The 14,870-nt window shown below is 35.4% G+C and overlaps 1 protein-coding gene across 4 annotated transcripts in view; it reads left to right on the forward strand.

Moving 5' to 3' along the window:
• The window catches only part of LOC145688339 (DNA-directed RNA polymerase I subunit RPA1-like), a 475,886-nt gene that overhangs the window by 9,379 nt on the left and 451,637 nt on the right, over positions 1-14,870 (forward strand). For 3 of the 4 annotated variants that reach the window (XM_081762462.1, XM_081762461.1, XM_081762464.1), the window contains exons 2-3: positions 2,746-2,924; positions 11,808-11,981. In XM_081762462.1, coding sequence (XP_081618588.1) covers positions 2,756-2,924; positions 11,808-11,981 — 343 coding nt within the window. In that variant the 5' untranslated portion in view covers positions 2,746-2,755. Of the gene's footprint in view, positions 1-2,122; positions 2,264-2,745; positions 2,925-11,807; positions 11,982-14,870 lie in introns of those variants that run through there. The other variant, XM_081762463.1, reaches the window with a different exon arrangement.

Below are 14,870 nucleotides of genomic sequence, written 5' to 3' on the forward strand. Positions count from 1 at the left end.
GTGTACAAGGGATTCTCTACAGGGTATTATTACCGGACATGCTTTAATTTAATTCTCAAATTGGGTCCAAAGTAGATAAAAGGAAAGCCTTGGCAGCAGGAAGCATGGAATGCTTCAGCTGGAAATCGGAAGTGTTAAGGACCGCCAGCGCCATGGATTCTCGCGTTCGGAAAAATACGTGCTGCGATATTTTGTTTCACGTGTTCCGTAACCCGCCTTGGAGACGCTGGATTCGATTCTCGGCGATACATCTGGATAAATAAAAAGATCACAGCACGTATTATTCCGAACACAAGGAACTCTAGGGCCTACTTTAGACTCTAGGGCCTAAGGCCTTGAAATAACAGCATATCTGAGAATTCTGCTGATGGTATGTCCGGGAATTATTTCCTGTAAGGAATACTTGCACGTTCATTGCATATTGATGAAGCATGTATTTTTAAAGTGCGTGTACATGGCTTCCTCTACATTGATATCGATCGCGACTCCACGTTTTCTCGAATTCGAAATATCACATGTTGAAATTTAGATTCTCGACGATTTTGGACAGCCCTAGCTCAGAACAATGTATAATTTTTTCAAGAACAATAGTTAATAATTACTCAGGAAACTGAGTTATTAAAGGTGAGAAGTACTGAATAAGATTTAAAAGCAACTACTGAATTTTGAGGCACCCTCCAAACAGAATACTAAATCTTTCAGTATCAAACCTTTATTAGAAGCCTAAGAATTAAATCAACAGACACGCTTTTATGACTAGAACATCTTTTAAAGAGAATTACCAACTAGAATTTTCTCAACATCTCAGCAGTTTTCTTTTCTTTCTCTTAATTCAACAAAATATGCGTGTAATATAAATCAGTTCATGGCTGAGTAGCACTACCATATTACATTTTCGCTTTATGAACCTAATTTTAGTTAAGCTCAAGTTAGGTCTTGTATATGGTTATCGCATACGACGTTTCTTTCAGAAAGAAAATGAAAAGAAATATTAACATTGAAAGGGTGATGGAGGGAATGTTTCTGTTGTGATTACTTTTATTGTTATTATAATTAACGTCTTATGTTTCTGCTTGGCAAAGGGTTGCTTGTTTGAAATTGAGTGTCCCTTTCAGCACCAAGTTATATGAGAGGTACACTCGCAATCTAACGTGGGATCCGAACCTCATGAACTCCCGTTACTAGTTGAATCCGTGTCTTCCTTGCCAAAGACTGTACGTTAGCCATGAGGAAACTCTGTGGTGTATATACCGTATGGGAAAAGCAGACAAAAATCACATTAGTAATTAGTGTAATATCATGTTAAGTGACCGTCCCTTTTGTAGCAGACGGAACTCGAATTTGCAACTTCGTCTTACACTCGTCAGGCAGCGTCTCAGACCAATCGACTAGACGCGTTGCAGCTTTTAAGAATTCAAAAAAGTAATGTACACTCATGTCCAAAATGATTGTCGCATGTCTATAAATATGTTGTTGCAGGAATATAATTTGATAACGAATTCATCCAGTATTTCTTATAATGTTAGTATGTGTATAATCAGCAAAGACATGTATGAGGCAAATTTCATGTCAAAAGAGCAGTAAATAAGAACAATGAAATAAAAATAAAACTCTCTTGTCCATTTAGCAACATTTTGTTTTACTCATTCTAATTTTCGTACTTATAGTTCTTTTTCTATGAAATTTACCACAAATCTACATATTCCGATTATACACATAGTACCCTGCAAAAATCATTATCAAATTATATTCTTACAAGAAGACATAGAAATGCGACAATCATTTTGGACATGAGTGTACAACGACTTCGCCCGTAAAATTACTCTTTGGAGCACATGAAACATTGGCGTCGTTTCGGCTTTTGCTTTGGAGGGGAAAGGGCGACAGTGTTCTCCCATCTTCATAAGTAGAATTTTTCGATTCTCATTACCATATTATTATAATATTAAGAGAAATTTTGCACACACACTATATATATATATATATATATATATATATATATACTAAACTCAGGGAGAAATGCTCTCCCCTAAAGCCCCAGATGTTGGCTCTAACATGAAAACGTACAAACTATTCGTTCCAATCTTTTTGACATAACACTTTCCATTAGTTAGGAACACCTGCTTTCTAAGCTTGTCAGCGGACTCTCCCGCCAGCTGCGTGCTGGGGCCTAACTCTCACACTTCTTCGGAGCTGTGGGCGAGTGGTGCTGGCGCCAAGGAGCACTTTCCTGATGTAGAATGGAGTAGATGAACTAAATTAGGTAAAGTAAGCGGTAGTATATCTGCTTTTGTTAAGTGTAGGTTCGTCTGTGGTAGATTACTTTTAAGAAATATTTGTTGATTTTTGCCTGTCAAATGTTTCAAATGTTGGGATGATATCTTGCAAGAGGTAATGTCATATTCCTTCAGTCTCGCACGCGCTTCTTAAGATTACATGTCTGCTAGAAATGTAAAGATAAAATTAATTATGTGCATACAAATATCTCTTCTCTTGACACCTGGCGTCTCCTAGTTATTGATTGTTAGAGAATTCAAGAATTTGGTTTAAAATAAAACGTGTGCTCTGTAAACTGTTCTTATTAATTTTATTTCTTGGCAATTTTTGTTTTGTAATTGGCATTTCCTCTAGAATGTGGGAGCGTTTTTTCTTTGTAATAATGTGGTTGGATTTCTTTTTGCATTTATTTGATATTATTGACTTATATTAAAATTTTAGTTTTTAGCATTCTATTTTTTGTTACAGGTTGTGCAACATGATTTTTTCCAAACATCGTTCAAGACATTCTGTTCCAAGCGACATAACTTTCAATCTGTACACATCAGAAGAAATTAAGAAATTATGTGTAACGAAAATTGTGACACCAGTTTCATTTGATGCATTGGATCTTCCAATTCCAGGAGGCTTGTATGACCCAGTATTAGGTGGGTTTTAATATACTGTTTACTGGGTGGATTGTTTATCTTGATGCACACTTGTAACTTTTAAACTCACTGAAATTTAATACCATGTAAATATCAGCAGGGGAACATTGTCTGACATAGTCCCTGATACTATCACGCTAACAATGTTGCAAACTCAACATTAAGTTATATTTTTTCAAATGACGCTACGTCCTATTATTACATATTTCATATCTACACGTTAAATGAAAACTTTATTACATTTGTTACTCAGTGTTGCAAAGTAAGGACGCTACAATATCACGGACATCCAAATTTTGGTGGCCTCTACAGTAATAATAATGCAAATGAGACGCTCAGGGCTGTGCACATCTGAAGCACTTTAGTTCTACTACTGTGGTCATGATATGACAGATTTGCAATGAATAAGAGCACAGTTACAAGTGATTGAAAATTATATCTTTTTTTTTTTCAAAAGCCTTTATTTCGAAAACCTGCTTAGAAAAATACCTCATCCAATTGCATACACGGTTTTTAGTAGATATGAAGATCATAATGCCGCTTACAGCAATTTAATATCTTAAAAGTTTACAGCACTGCTTAAAATTATGTAATTCCGTTAACTTGTTGTAATTACACCTGAAAAACTATTGATATAATGTTATAGAAGCAAAGTAAATGACAAATTGCTTTAAGAAAATTCGTACTAATTTGCCATTTTAAGCAGTATATTAAATTTCACCATGTTTTCATATCTCCGGAATGGTTTGATTATCGAATTGCTCTAAATGGCATTATGATCTTCATGTCTATTGAAAACCATTTACGTAATTGGATTGATACTTACCTAAGCACTTTTACGAAATAAAGTCCTTTGAAAATGTCAAATTTTTAATTTCATATAACTTTGTTTCTCCGTGTTGGAAATCCGTCGTATGATGACTGTAGTATTCGACCCTCAGGTACTTTGGGTGTGCATCACCTCATCGGTCTCACTTGCGGTATGATTGTTGTAGAACCCTCCATAGTTTGGTTGTTTTTCGATGTTCATAGTACTGTAGCGTTCTTAGTGTGCACAACACTGCATAAAAATTGTAATAGAATAAGTTCCCGTTTTGTAGATATGAAATACGTAATAATCTGCTATTTAAAAAGAAGAAACCTAATATTAGGTTGACACCATTGCTTACGTAGTGGTATCATACATTGTCAGTCAATGTCCCCCTGTCGATATTTGTATGGTGCGAAATTTCAGCATTTAGTGCGTATTAGTTTAAAAGTTACAAGGGCGTATCAAGAAAAATGATCCACCGTGGATATATACTGTGTATATATATACACACACAGGGTGTTAATGAACTATACCGACAAACTGTAAGAGGTGATTCCTCACATCAAAATAGGAGAAAAAGTTCACATGGACCTATGGCGAAAAGTGCATAGTTTCAGAGCTAAGGCTGTCCAAAATCACGAAAAAGCTAAATTTTAATAGGCCCTATTTCGAATTCCAGAAACTGTGGATGGTGGTTCTTATCAGCGTAAAGGAAGCCACCCATATACTATCCAAAAGTGCATATTTCATCAATTGACAATAGGTACAGAGGGTATTCCGTGCAGGGTGTTATTCTCAGATATGTTTTCAATAGACTTTTCAGATATACCCTGATTTCAAGGAAAGTCCAAAGTAGGCAGAAGGTAAACCTTGACAACAATGGACATCCAATGCTTCGGAGGGAAGATGGAAGTGTTGGGAACCGGCAGCTTCATATTTCTTTGTGTTTGGAATAATGTGTAACGATATGTATTTCGTCACGGTATATTTCACGTTTTCTTTACTTGTAAGCGTGAAAGAAAACATCGCACCATGCGTTTCCCGAGTACGAGAGACCGTGCTGCTGACGATCCTTAACACTTCCGACATCGCGTCAAAGGATTCTGTGTTCACTGCTATCAAGGCATATCGTTTACCTACTTTGGACCAATCATAAAGTCAGAGCATATCCTAAAATTCAGTTGATGACATGTCTGGGAACTTCACCCCACATGGAATACTCTGTACACCCATTGAACATTAATGAAATATGAATTTTTGGATTGCGTATGCGTGACTTTCTTTACGCTGTTAACGACCACCATCCACAGTCTCTCGAATTCGAAATAAAGCCTCTTGAAATTTCGCTTTTTCGTGATTTTGGACAGCCCTAGCTCTGAAACTATGCACTTTTCGCCATAGGCCCATATGAACTTTTTCTCTTATTTTGATGTGAGGAAAAACCTCTTAAAGTTTGTCGGTATAGCTCATTAACACCCTATATATATATATATATATATATATATATATATATATATATAGTTTGCGTAAATAGTGCTTTTGTAGCATATTTCGAAGCCTCTGAAAACTTATGCTCCTTCTTGTGCTCCATTTGAACAGAATAGATCCACCCCACATTTATTTTAAGAAAATCAGGTAATCGATATTGAAAAAAGAAAATAAATATATGTAAAACATAATTTAGCGACATTGCATTTAAAGGTTCAATTTCCAGTATCCTCAACCACCATATTTTCTGCCATATCTAAAGCACAATATATATATATATATATCATTAGTATTTACATTTAATCTTGAGTTTAGCGAGCCAGCTTGAAGCTGGTAAGGAAACTCAGTAGGAGGGACTCTTAATGTTAAAAAAAAAAAAATGAGAAGCTTTAGTCTCTTGAACAACGACCAATATTATAAGAAGACATAGTTCGAAAGGGAGGAGGATTTCAATATGTACTCTGAATGTCTACATTGTGTTTATTATGGCAGTGGGCTGTACGGCTCTAGGAACAAGAGATGAAGCAAACAATGTAGTTCAGTGGTAAAACACTGTCTGGAATATGAAATCATTGGCTGAAACATCGCTCATGGTAGATTTTTTCATTAATGTTCTACGCTAGATATTACTATATTTGCTATATGTTGTAATTTTCAAATAAACCTTCATCTACTTCTGAATGTTAATTTCATGGAAGACTACTCAATAAACATCATGATGTCAGTAAGACTCACAACCATCATACATATTTACTTCCTACAATAGTTCGCGAACTCTCAGACATCAAGACTTGTAAATAGACAAAATAATTTATAACTAATAATCAACATTCTTTACTTTTGCCTTTATTGTATATGTAGCTTGTAGAGATTATTTTGAAGAGACAACTTATAGAGATTAGTTTGAAGGATTAATATATTTACTAGCTGAACCTGTGCTCTCTACACAGCGCATCATTCACATATGAGCATGAATCTCCTTATCATTCCTCACAACATCTGTACATGTGCCTTTACAGACATAAGTGAAAGATGTCTTTTTAAAAATCGTCAAGGAGTACCATAAAGGGGAGATTTTTTTCGATTATTTTTTCAATATCTCGCACCGTGTACAAGATTGAGCCTACATCCTTTTGGAGTTTCTAATTCATGTATGATCTGTGTTTCTTTCTTTTTGCATGCTATATGTAATAAGCAAATATATTACATACACAATTAATTATAATATATGGTATTCATTACTCCAAACAATAAAGATTCATCTTAGACTGAAGAAATGGTTATCCTTCTTTTTTCATTATCATTTGGCCATCAAACAAACGCCTGAGTGACCTACAACCCCTCTATATAACAGTGTTGTGTTTGGATGTATAACTCATAGGATATGATGCTTTACTTTTTTAAAATTTTAACACTTCCAGTGAACCCTTAAAAATGTAATACAGAAATAACGACCGCATTTTTTAAAAAAACATCCAATTGGAACTGGACAATCTACACAAAATTTAGAATCGACCAGTGAAAACGGCACTTTTCTAGCACTTGTAGTTTGGAGACAAACGTATCAACCTAGCATTTTAATATATAGATTGTTACTTTTGTGATTAAGATACTACAAATTGTTAATAAAGCAGTCAAATTTATGGAACCCATAATCATGAGAATTATCTGAATGGAAAAAACAATATTTTCACATTCATAGAATTGGCGCCCACAACAGAATTACAAGAAGATATACTCGTTTTCATTTTAAAATATCCTACAAGTGACCATACCAATGTTATAATTTTAATCAAGCATACAGGGCTCATAGCGAGTCATACTTTTTTTGGAGTTGGTCACTAAAAGTAATTTCTTTTGGGAGGTAAAGTGACTTTTTCGTGTGATTTATGTTTTGCATTGGCAATTTTCTAAGAAAAATATAAAAATAAATGGAAAAGGGCAGAAACTTGTTACTCATTGCTCTTCTGAAAGCTTCAATACTTGCTGCCACATGTGAAACAGTAAGCTTTATTCTCACTTCAGCTTTTATTCTCTCTCTCAAGGTGGGGTTGATGAGAACCCTTCTGTGTCTATTCTTTCTTCTATCATAATAGTCTTTTAGCTTTCTCTCGAAATAGTTAACGCTCCACTCGGCGTTGTGTGTGTGTGTTTGTGTGGTTCATCATGTTCGTCTTGTGTTATGCTTCTTGTATGTTCTTCTTAAGAGTATGTGATGAATTTGAATATTTCACAGCTTTGAGAACTCTCAATGCTACATATAATGTCTGATATGAAGAAATTCGGAAATAGGCCAGAACTGGTTCCACTTACTCAGAAGCTTCTTACATCTGCTAAGTCTGCTTACCGTAGCTACAAACATACTTCTTCTTGTTCACCTCAACCATAGGTTGGTGGGCAACATGGAAATTTTAAAACTTTTCTCTCGCTTGGTAGAGCTGTTTTATACTTTGATAAGGCCTTTTTTCGTAAGTGCATCTAGATATTCTTCTTCATCTTCCTGGTTTTCCTTCTGCCTTTCCCTCTTATCAGCACAGTGATCCAGTCGGAATAAGACGGCCCAGCATGCTGTTCCTTCTTTTTCCTATTATATTCATGATCCTTCATTAGCTTCCTTTAGTACGTTTTCATTCCTTTTCCCTTCGGTCCATGATATGCGCAGCATTCTGCTCCAACACAGAAAACCTAAGAAAGGAGGAAGCTCAAAAAGAAGTAAAGAAGAAAAGATGAAACAAAACAACAAACAAAGAGAGAGGTGATGGAGAAATTGACAAAGGAAAAAAAGGGGCATGATGAAATTTTCGTCACTTTTTCATGTGCTTTTGGTCACTTTTCAACTATTTATAAGAGACCAGACCACTATGGACCCTGAGCATATTTAAATATTTGTTTACGATTAATTTGCACGTTATTATAAGTTTTAATTTCAGTACGCATTCCAGATGTACGTGTTAGTTATTTGTTTTTGCAAATTTAGATTAAAACCAAGTTTTTAAGTTGTTAAAAATAAAACAAAATTTTAAATTGTTCGTAAACGAAAGTTGATTACTGTACAAAAACAGGTTTAAAAGTACCAATTCTACGCTACGTGCAAAGGAAAGCAGTTCCCCATTAAATCAGTTCAACATTGCCCAGATAACTCTTACGTTTTAATCCCAACCATTCCAATATATTCTTATATGAACGGAGACAAACGGATTGTAAATTAATTTGGAAGGTGGGGGACGCGGTGGCTCAGTGGTAGAGCGTTCACCTCTGGTGCTTGAGGTCCCGGGTTCGATCCCAGCCTCCGCCAGGTGAACTTTGTGGTGGACAAACACCGTGCTCGTGGGTTTTCTCGGGGTTCTCCCGTTTCCTCCCACTTTCTTCATTCCACCATTTCACTCATCTCTCATAATCACCGTCTCCATTAGCCTAACCGGCATAACCGTGGGACGTAAAACTCAAAGATTTCATTTCATTTTAATTTGGAAGGTTAAGGAGTGTGGAACTCCACCGTAAGGTGACCAAAATAATACATATGTAGTACAACCAGACGAGACACTCGAGACGAAAGAAAGTGCATGTAGGGACAGACAGGAAGGATAGTTCTGGGTAGACCAACAAGTTGGAAAGATAATATAAAGTATCTTAAAGATAGGTGGTATTTTAAATTAGATTGGTACAGCGGAGAATAACATTCAATCGAAGGGTTTGTTTCTGTCCCGATGAACCTTTAGGTTACTTCAGCCTGCAGGTTAGCTATAAAGTGGAAAGCCAAAGTACTCGCCGAGGAGTGTGCAAATTGTGGTCGTTATATGACAAAAGTGCTATCCAAGATTCATAGAGAAGACGTAAATCACATACTGAGATGTATTCAAGTAATATTCTTAATTATTTACCTCCCTTCGGAAATTGATAATCAGTAAAATTCTGCATTCTGGAAATGATATAAGGTCGGAAATACTATATATTGTGGAATATGCTAACATCCCTGCGTTGCATACATAAAGAATAAGCCTTTATAGTTAATGTTCTTTCTCACTTTCGTTTCTTCGTCCGCTTTATTGTTCATAACTGGACATAATCTTTTACGAGTAATAAAAAAATAAAAATAAAATAAAAAATGCGATTTTCTCAAAAACTGCTCTAACGTCCTTTTTATATTTCAGAAATCAGTTTGCAAAACAACCTCATCATGTGGTATGTAATTTCAGTGGGAAAGATCGAGATGGGGTAGTGTATTTTTGGGCTGAATTTCCTTTCGGACGATTTTATAAAAAAAAAGATTCATGCTGTTTTGTCCATGTTTCATAAATATTTCATTAACAACCTGACAATATGACAACTTATTTGTCCTAAAAAAAAAAAAAAAAAAAAAAAAAACGACGAGGGATAGTTTATTCTTGGGGAATAAGTCTTTCTGAATGATTTTCTGATAAGTCTGAAAATATGAATGACTCTGGCGATTTTGTTCATATTTTTACAGATATCTCATTAATAACCTGACAGTGTGGCGTTATTCATTTGACCTGAAAAGATCTACGTGGGATAGTTTATTCCTGAGTGTGATTTTTTACGATTTTCACAAAAATGACAGACGATTTTCTTCATAAGTACAGTAAATATTTCATTAATATCCTGACAATATTGCATAACTCATTTGTTGTTAAACATGTGTATGGGGTAATTTATTCTTGGAGTAGAGTTTTTTCGGATGACGTTCTCAAAACCGACTCAAGCCATTTTGTTCATATTTCATAAATAAATATTTCATTATTAGTCTATTCTTAAAATGTTGCATAAATCACTTCTATGAGAATATCCACAAGGTGTAATTTTCTCTTGGGGTTATTATTTTTTTTTTTTTTTTAATTCTGTCTTACAGTATCCTAAAATACCACTCGTGGGATTTTATTATTATTTTATAAAGAAATATTTCATAAACATACGGCATAAGTTATTACTTATGGAAAAACCTACAAGGGGTATTTTAGTTTTTGGTATGAGTTTTCTTTCGGTGAAGTTTTCCGATCATGCCTTATAATTGTGTTCATATTTCACAAGAAAGTGTTCATTAATAACTGTAACGTAACATATCTTAGCTTAAGGAATTGGAGCGAGAAATTTCAGTGCGGTCGCTCGTGTCTCGTATTGTTGTGTTTTATCAAGTAGCAAATAAAGTCACATAAACAAATGCTGTATTAGTTTTGCTGATAGTATAATTAAGATTCTAATTTTGACACTACGTATTTTTTCAGTTTGTCCATGCATTAATGTTGATAAAATAATGCAATGGCAATTATTTTCTTAAGTATGACCCCCAGTGCACAAAGTATTGGAGTACCGTTTGTAAGATGAACATTTTTCTAAATTTTTTTTTTTTTAAAATCAGGAGTATATGTTACAGACGAAAACAGGATGAGTTGGAATATTTTAGGTTTTCTTTGTATACATATAATGCATTACTAAGCAGAACACAGTGAAGACGTAATTACTTCTCTAAACAAGTATAGTACATGTACATGCTACTTATTTCTTGCATTAATTTTTAGATCTACTTCTGGTCTCTAATTATTCGTATATATTCTATAATTTTATATTATATACAGGATGAACGGAAAGGAACTATCTATTTTTAATATTTTTGTCCTCCTAAACTTTGCGGGTATAAACTCAATTGTGTATACACAGGTAGCATATTATATACCTTATCTTTCCAAAAGTTACAGCTCAATTTGTGCTCCAATATTTTCTAGACACTGTCTCAAACGAGTAGGTACGTTTGCTGCGATCTCCCTCAAGACCTCAGCAAGAACATCACTTATGATTTCACGGACCTTATTCTCAAGTTCGCCAAGAGTTTGTGGGTTGCTGCGATACACTTTTTCTTAGCCCACCCCCATAAAAAGAAATTGCATGGAGTGAGGTCTGGACTTCGCGCTGGCCAGTCTGTTGGATCCCAGCGTCCTACGAAGCGTTCACTAAGCCATTGTCTTACAGGCAAGGCGTAACGAAGGGGAGCTCCATCTTGTATAAATAACAGTTTATGTGACTCGGCAGTTTTTAATTGTTTTTGCATCCACAACAATTTGCCTTCCATGTTGACCCTTCCGCCACCGTTGGACGTGAATTACAGACTGCCAGACCTCAAATCTTGTTCCAATTTTGGCTCTCTCCTCAATGCTTAATCGTCCTGGCATCTCTGTGGCTTCAAAGGAACAACAGAAGCTTCACAGGATCTGGAAAAAAATAGGGATAAAAACGTCATACTTGAGTCTATAAAATAAGATAATTTTAATTGCTGTCTACACACAACACCAATAGAAATTCACAATTCAAAATAGCGAGTTACTTTTCGCTCATCCTATAGTTTCCTGGGTCTGTTTTGAAATACGAACAAATAAAAATATTTTTAAACAGCAATTTCGACACTACAGCTATGATCACTTCTCTTCCTGCCAAGAATTAACTTCCGTTGATTACAACCATCTCAAATATCAAGAATTGCAGTGCGGAATTTGTAGACACACTCATTTAGTATTTTGAACATTTGAGAAACTGTTTGCATTCATGTGTTCATATAGCTATTTCTTTATTTTCAGGTTCGACAAATGAAAATGAATTTTGTAAAACATGCCGTAAGAACTGTAAGGATTGCACTGGTCACATGGGCTATATTGAGCTTCCGCTACCAGTTATTAATCCTCTTTTCCATAAAACCGTGTTTAAGATTATCAAGATGAGTTGTCCAAAGTGTTACTGTGTACAAATTCCACGTAAGTACATACATAGATAAAGCATAATTTACATCCTTAAGTGCACGTGCTGTCCAGCCTTTTATGTTGGCGATAATCTAATTTCCCATTCAGTTCGCATCAATAATTCACATCCGATACTCCAGAGCACTCAAATTTCTATGTCTACGTACCACAAAACATACAATTTACCACTACAGTAGATTTAACCACACCTTTCGCGTTAGCATTCTCATGATTAAGAGCTAGAAATTTTAGGTGCTGGTCCTTTATTTCTTTTCTATTAAAATGACCAAATTAACTTGCCTTGGAAATAAATTATTCTCAGTATCATTATCTTTTTGCAGTTTGTAAAACATTTTTCTTTCTCCTTTCCTGCATTTTGTTCATATAATAATTAAACAAAGAACAGAGAGCGTTTGCGGCATCATACTACTTGTATTTTTGCTTTAGTGCAGTCCCGCTAGGTGAAAGCTATGGAATAGAAAATAATGGGAGGTTTCAACATCAAATTGACCAGTCGGTATTGCTGAGTACTTTTCTAAATATAAATATTTACTTAGTGACTGGTTGGTTTATTTTGATTTTAGCGTCACGTTCAGCACCGAGGCTATATGGACGTGAATCTACAGTTCAACGTGGGATCCAAATCATGAGAGTTCCCACAGGGAATCGAACTCGTGTCTCACACGTTATAGGCGCGTACGCGAACCACAAGCCTTATTTAATGACCGGAGTTACATCCTTAAAAAGGATTGTTTTAACACTTTTCTGAACTGACAACTTTAGTAACATTGGGTTTCTGGAATTACCTTTGAAATATATTTTTTTAATAAATCTGTAAATTGTAAGTTCTTATGTGTAATGTAATTAGTTTTGGTACTGTTTGTATGAGTTTTTACACTTGGATTTTTTCCCCACCTTTTTAAGGCAAAATGTTTTATTTAAAATTCCTAACTCTACTCATAATCCTTCTCCAGAAACTAATCTTCCCCGAAAGAGATAGGAAAATACTAAAATTACTACATACGAACTATCCTTCTGGTCTTAACCGTTTTTAAATACCCTAATTCATTATACTGAACTCCATTTTACATCTCTTTTTCATATATATATATATATGCCAATATTTTTTTTTTTTACATATTTTTCATGAATATTGCCATTGTGCGTAATCTCACACCTTTTACTGTATTTTAATTATGATTAGTTTATATTATGTTTTTATTTTGATCCCTTCTTCCTTAATTTGTAAGTTACGCGAACTTGACTCAGCTTGACATGGTGGTAGAGGTCTGCACGAGCCGGAATTTTGAGCCCGGGCCCAGCCCGGCCGTGAATTTATAATGTGAGACCCGACTCGAGTCCGAAATATGTTCTAGCATTTAGGCTCGAGCCCGCCCTGAGCTCCTATGATAATCAAATAAGCTCGAATTACATAAACTTAATAGTTAACGCAAAATTGCGTTTTTATTTACAGGAAATAGAGGTTTAATTTCGCAGTTGTGCTTTAAAAGTTCTCCAGAAAGAACGGTTCAATAAATATCGTTGTACAGTATATTTACAAAGTTAGGCCCGAGAAATATGGTTGTATATTTAAAAATTTACTACCCGTGCCCGAAGTGATATATGCTTTGTAAGCCCGAGTCCGCCCCGCCAAAATAAATAAATAAATAAATAAATAAAAAGAAATGGCTTTCGGTGTTTCTAAATTTACAAACACAGGGAAGATGGCTGACCTTTTCTCCAGCAACACATTAGATAAGTTAACAAAAATTATAATCTTTTTCAGAGGCTAGGGGCACAGAATTGTGCTTTGGTCCAGGTCTTAGAAAAATGTAAATATGGTCCTGACAATTACACACGACACAGGGAGAAAAATTAGCTTTTCATCAGATTAAACTGACGAACGTAATTTTGGCGAATACAGCCATGTAAATAAGTATTGCTAAACGCGCGAAGAATATTGAAGGTAGATTGTACCACTGATTTAAATAACTTGCATTTTGTTTTCCTGTAAAGCATTTTTATAGCACATCTTAAGTTTTTAGGCATCTTTAGTCTATACAATTAATTGCAGAGTACGAAGAGAGAAAAGCAGCTGATGCTTAGTGAACTTTCACCTATTATACGTATTCTGGAAAAAAAAAAAAAAATAAATTAAATAAAATGAAATCTTTTACTTTTAGTCTCACGGTTATGTCTGCTATGCTCAAGGTGACGGTGATGATGAGAAATGAATGAAATGACGGAATGAAGAAAGTGGGAGGAAACGTGAAAATCCCGAGAAAACCCACGCACAAGGTGTTTGTTCACCACAAAGCTCACTTGGCGCGAACTGGGATCGAACTAGGGACCCCATGCACCAGAGGTTGACGCTCTACCACTGAGCCACCGCGGCCTATTATACTTTTGTTCATAACCAGACTATAGTTCAATTCATTGTGTTGGAAAGTGGGGGGGGGGGGGATCTGAGGTGTCCCGTATTCTCATGGAGAAAATATGGCAGGTTTATTTACGCTGGAAGATGTTAATTTCATGTAAGACATTTTGAAACATTTATTTATTTCATACAACATGAATTGTATCTTTGTTTTCAATTAATAGACCCCTTTTGGTATTCATATTTGGCGAACGTCAGTCAGGCTTCTGGATGACTTGATTTACATTTGTTCGTTTGTCTGCCGAGCTCCTTCATGGCTAAGCTGTTAGTGTACGCGTCTTCGGCGTGGGTGACCCGGGTTTGCTTCCCGGAGGGAGCTCACGTGGTTCGGATTCCACTTTAATCAGTAGGTCCCGTCTCATATAGCCTCGCTGCTGAAAGGGACGTTAAACACAAAATCAACTCGTTTGTCTGCCTCTACCACACACACTACAGGGTACAACTTTCGGCCTTTTAAGTTAAAATTT

Source organism: Thermobia domestica, chromosome 6 (assembly GCF_964235325.1).
Source record: "Thermobia domestica chromosome 6, izTheDome1.hap1.1, whole genome shotgun sequence".
Classification (NCBI taxonomy): domain Eukaryota; kingdom Metazoa; phylum Arthropoda; class Insecta; order Zygentoma; family Lepismatidae; genus Thermobia; species Thermobia domestica.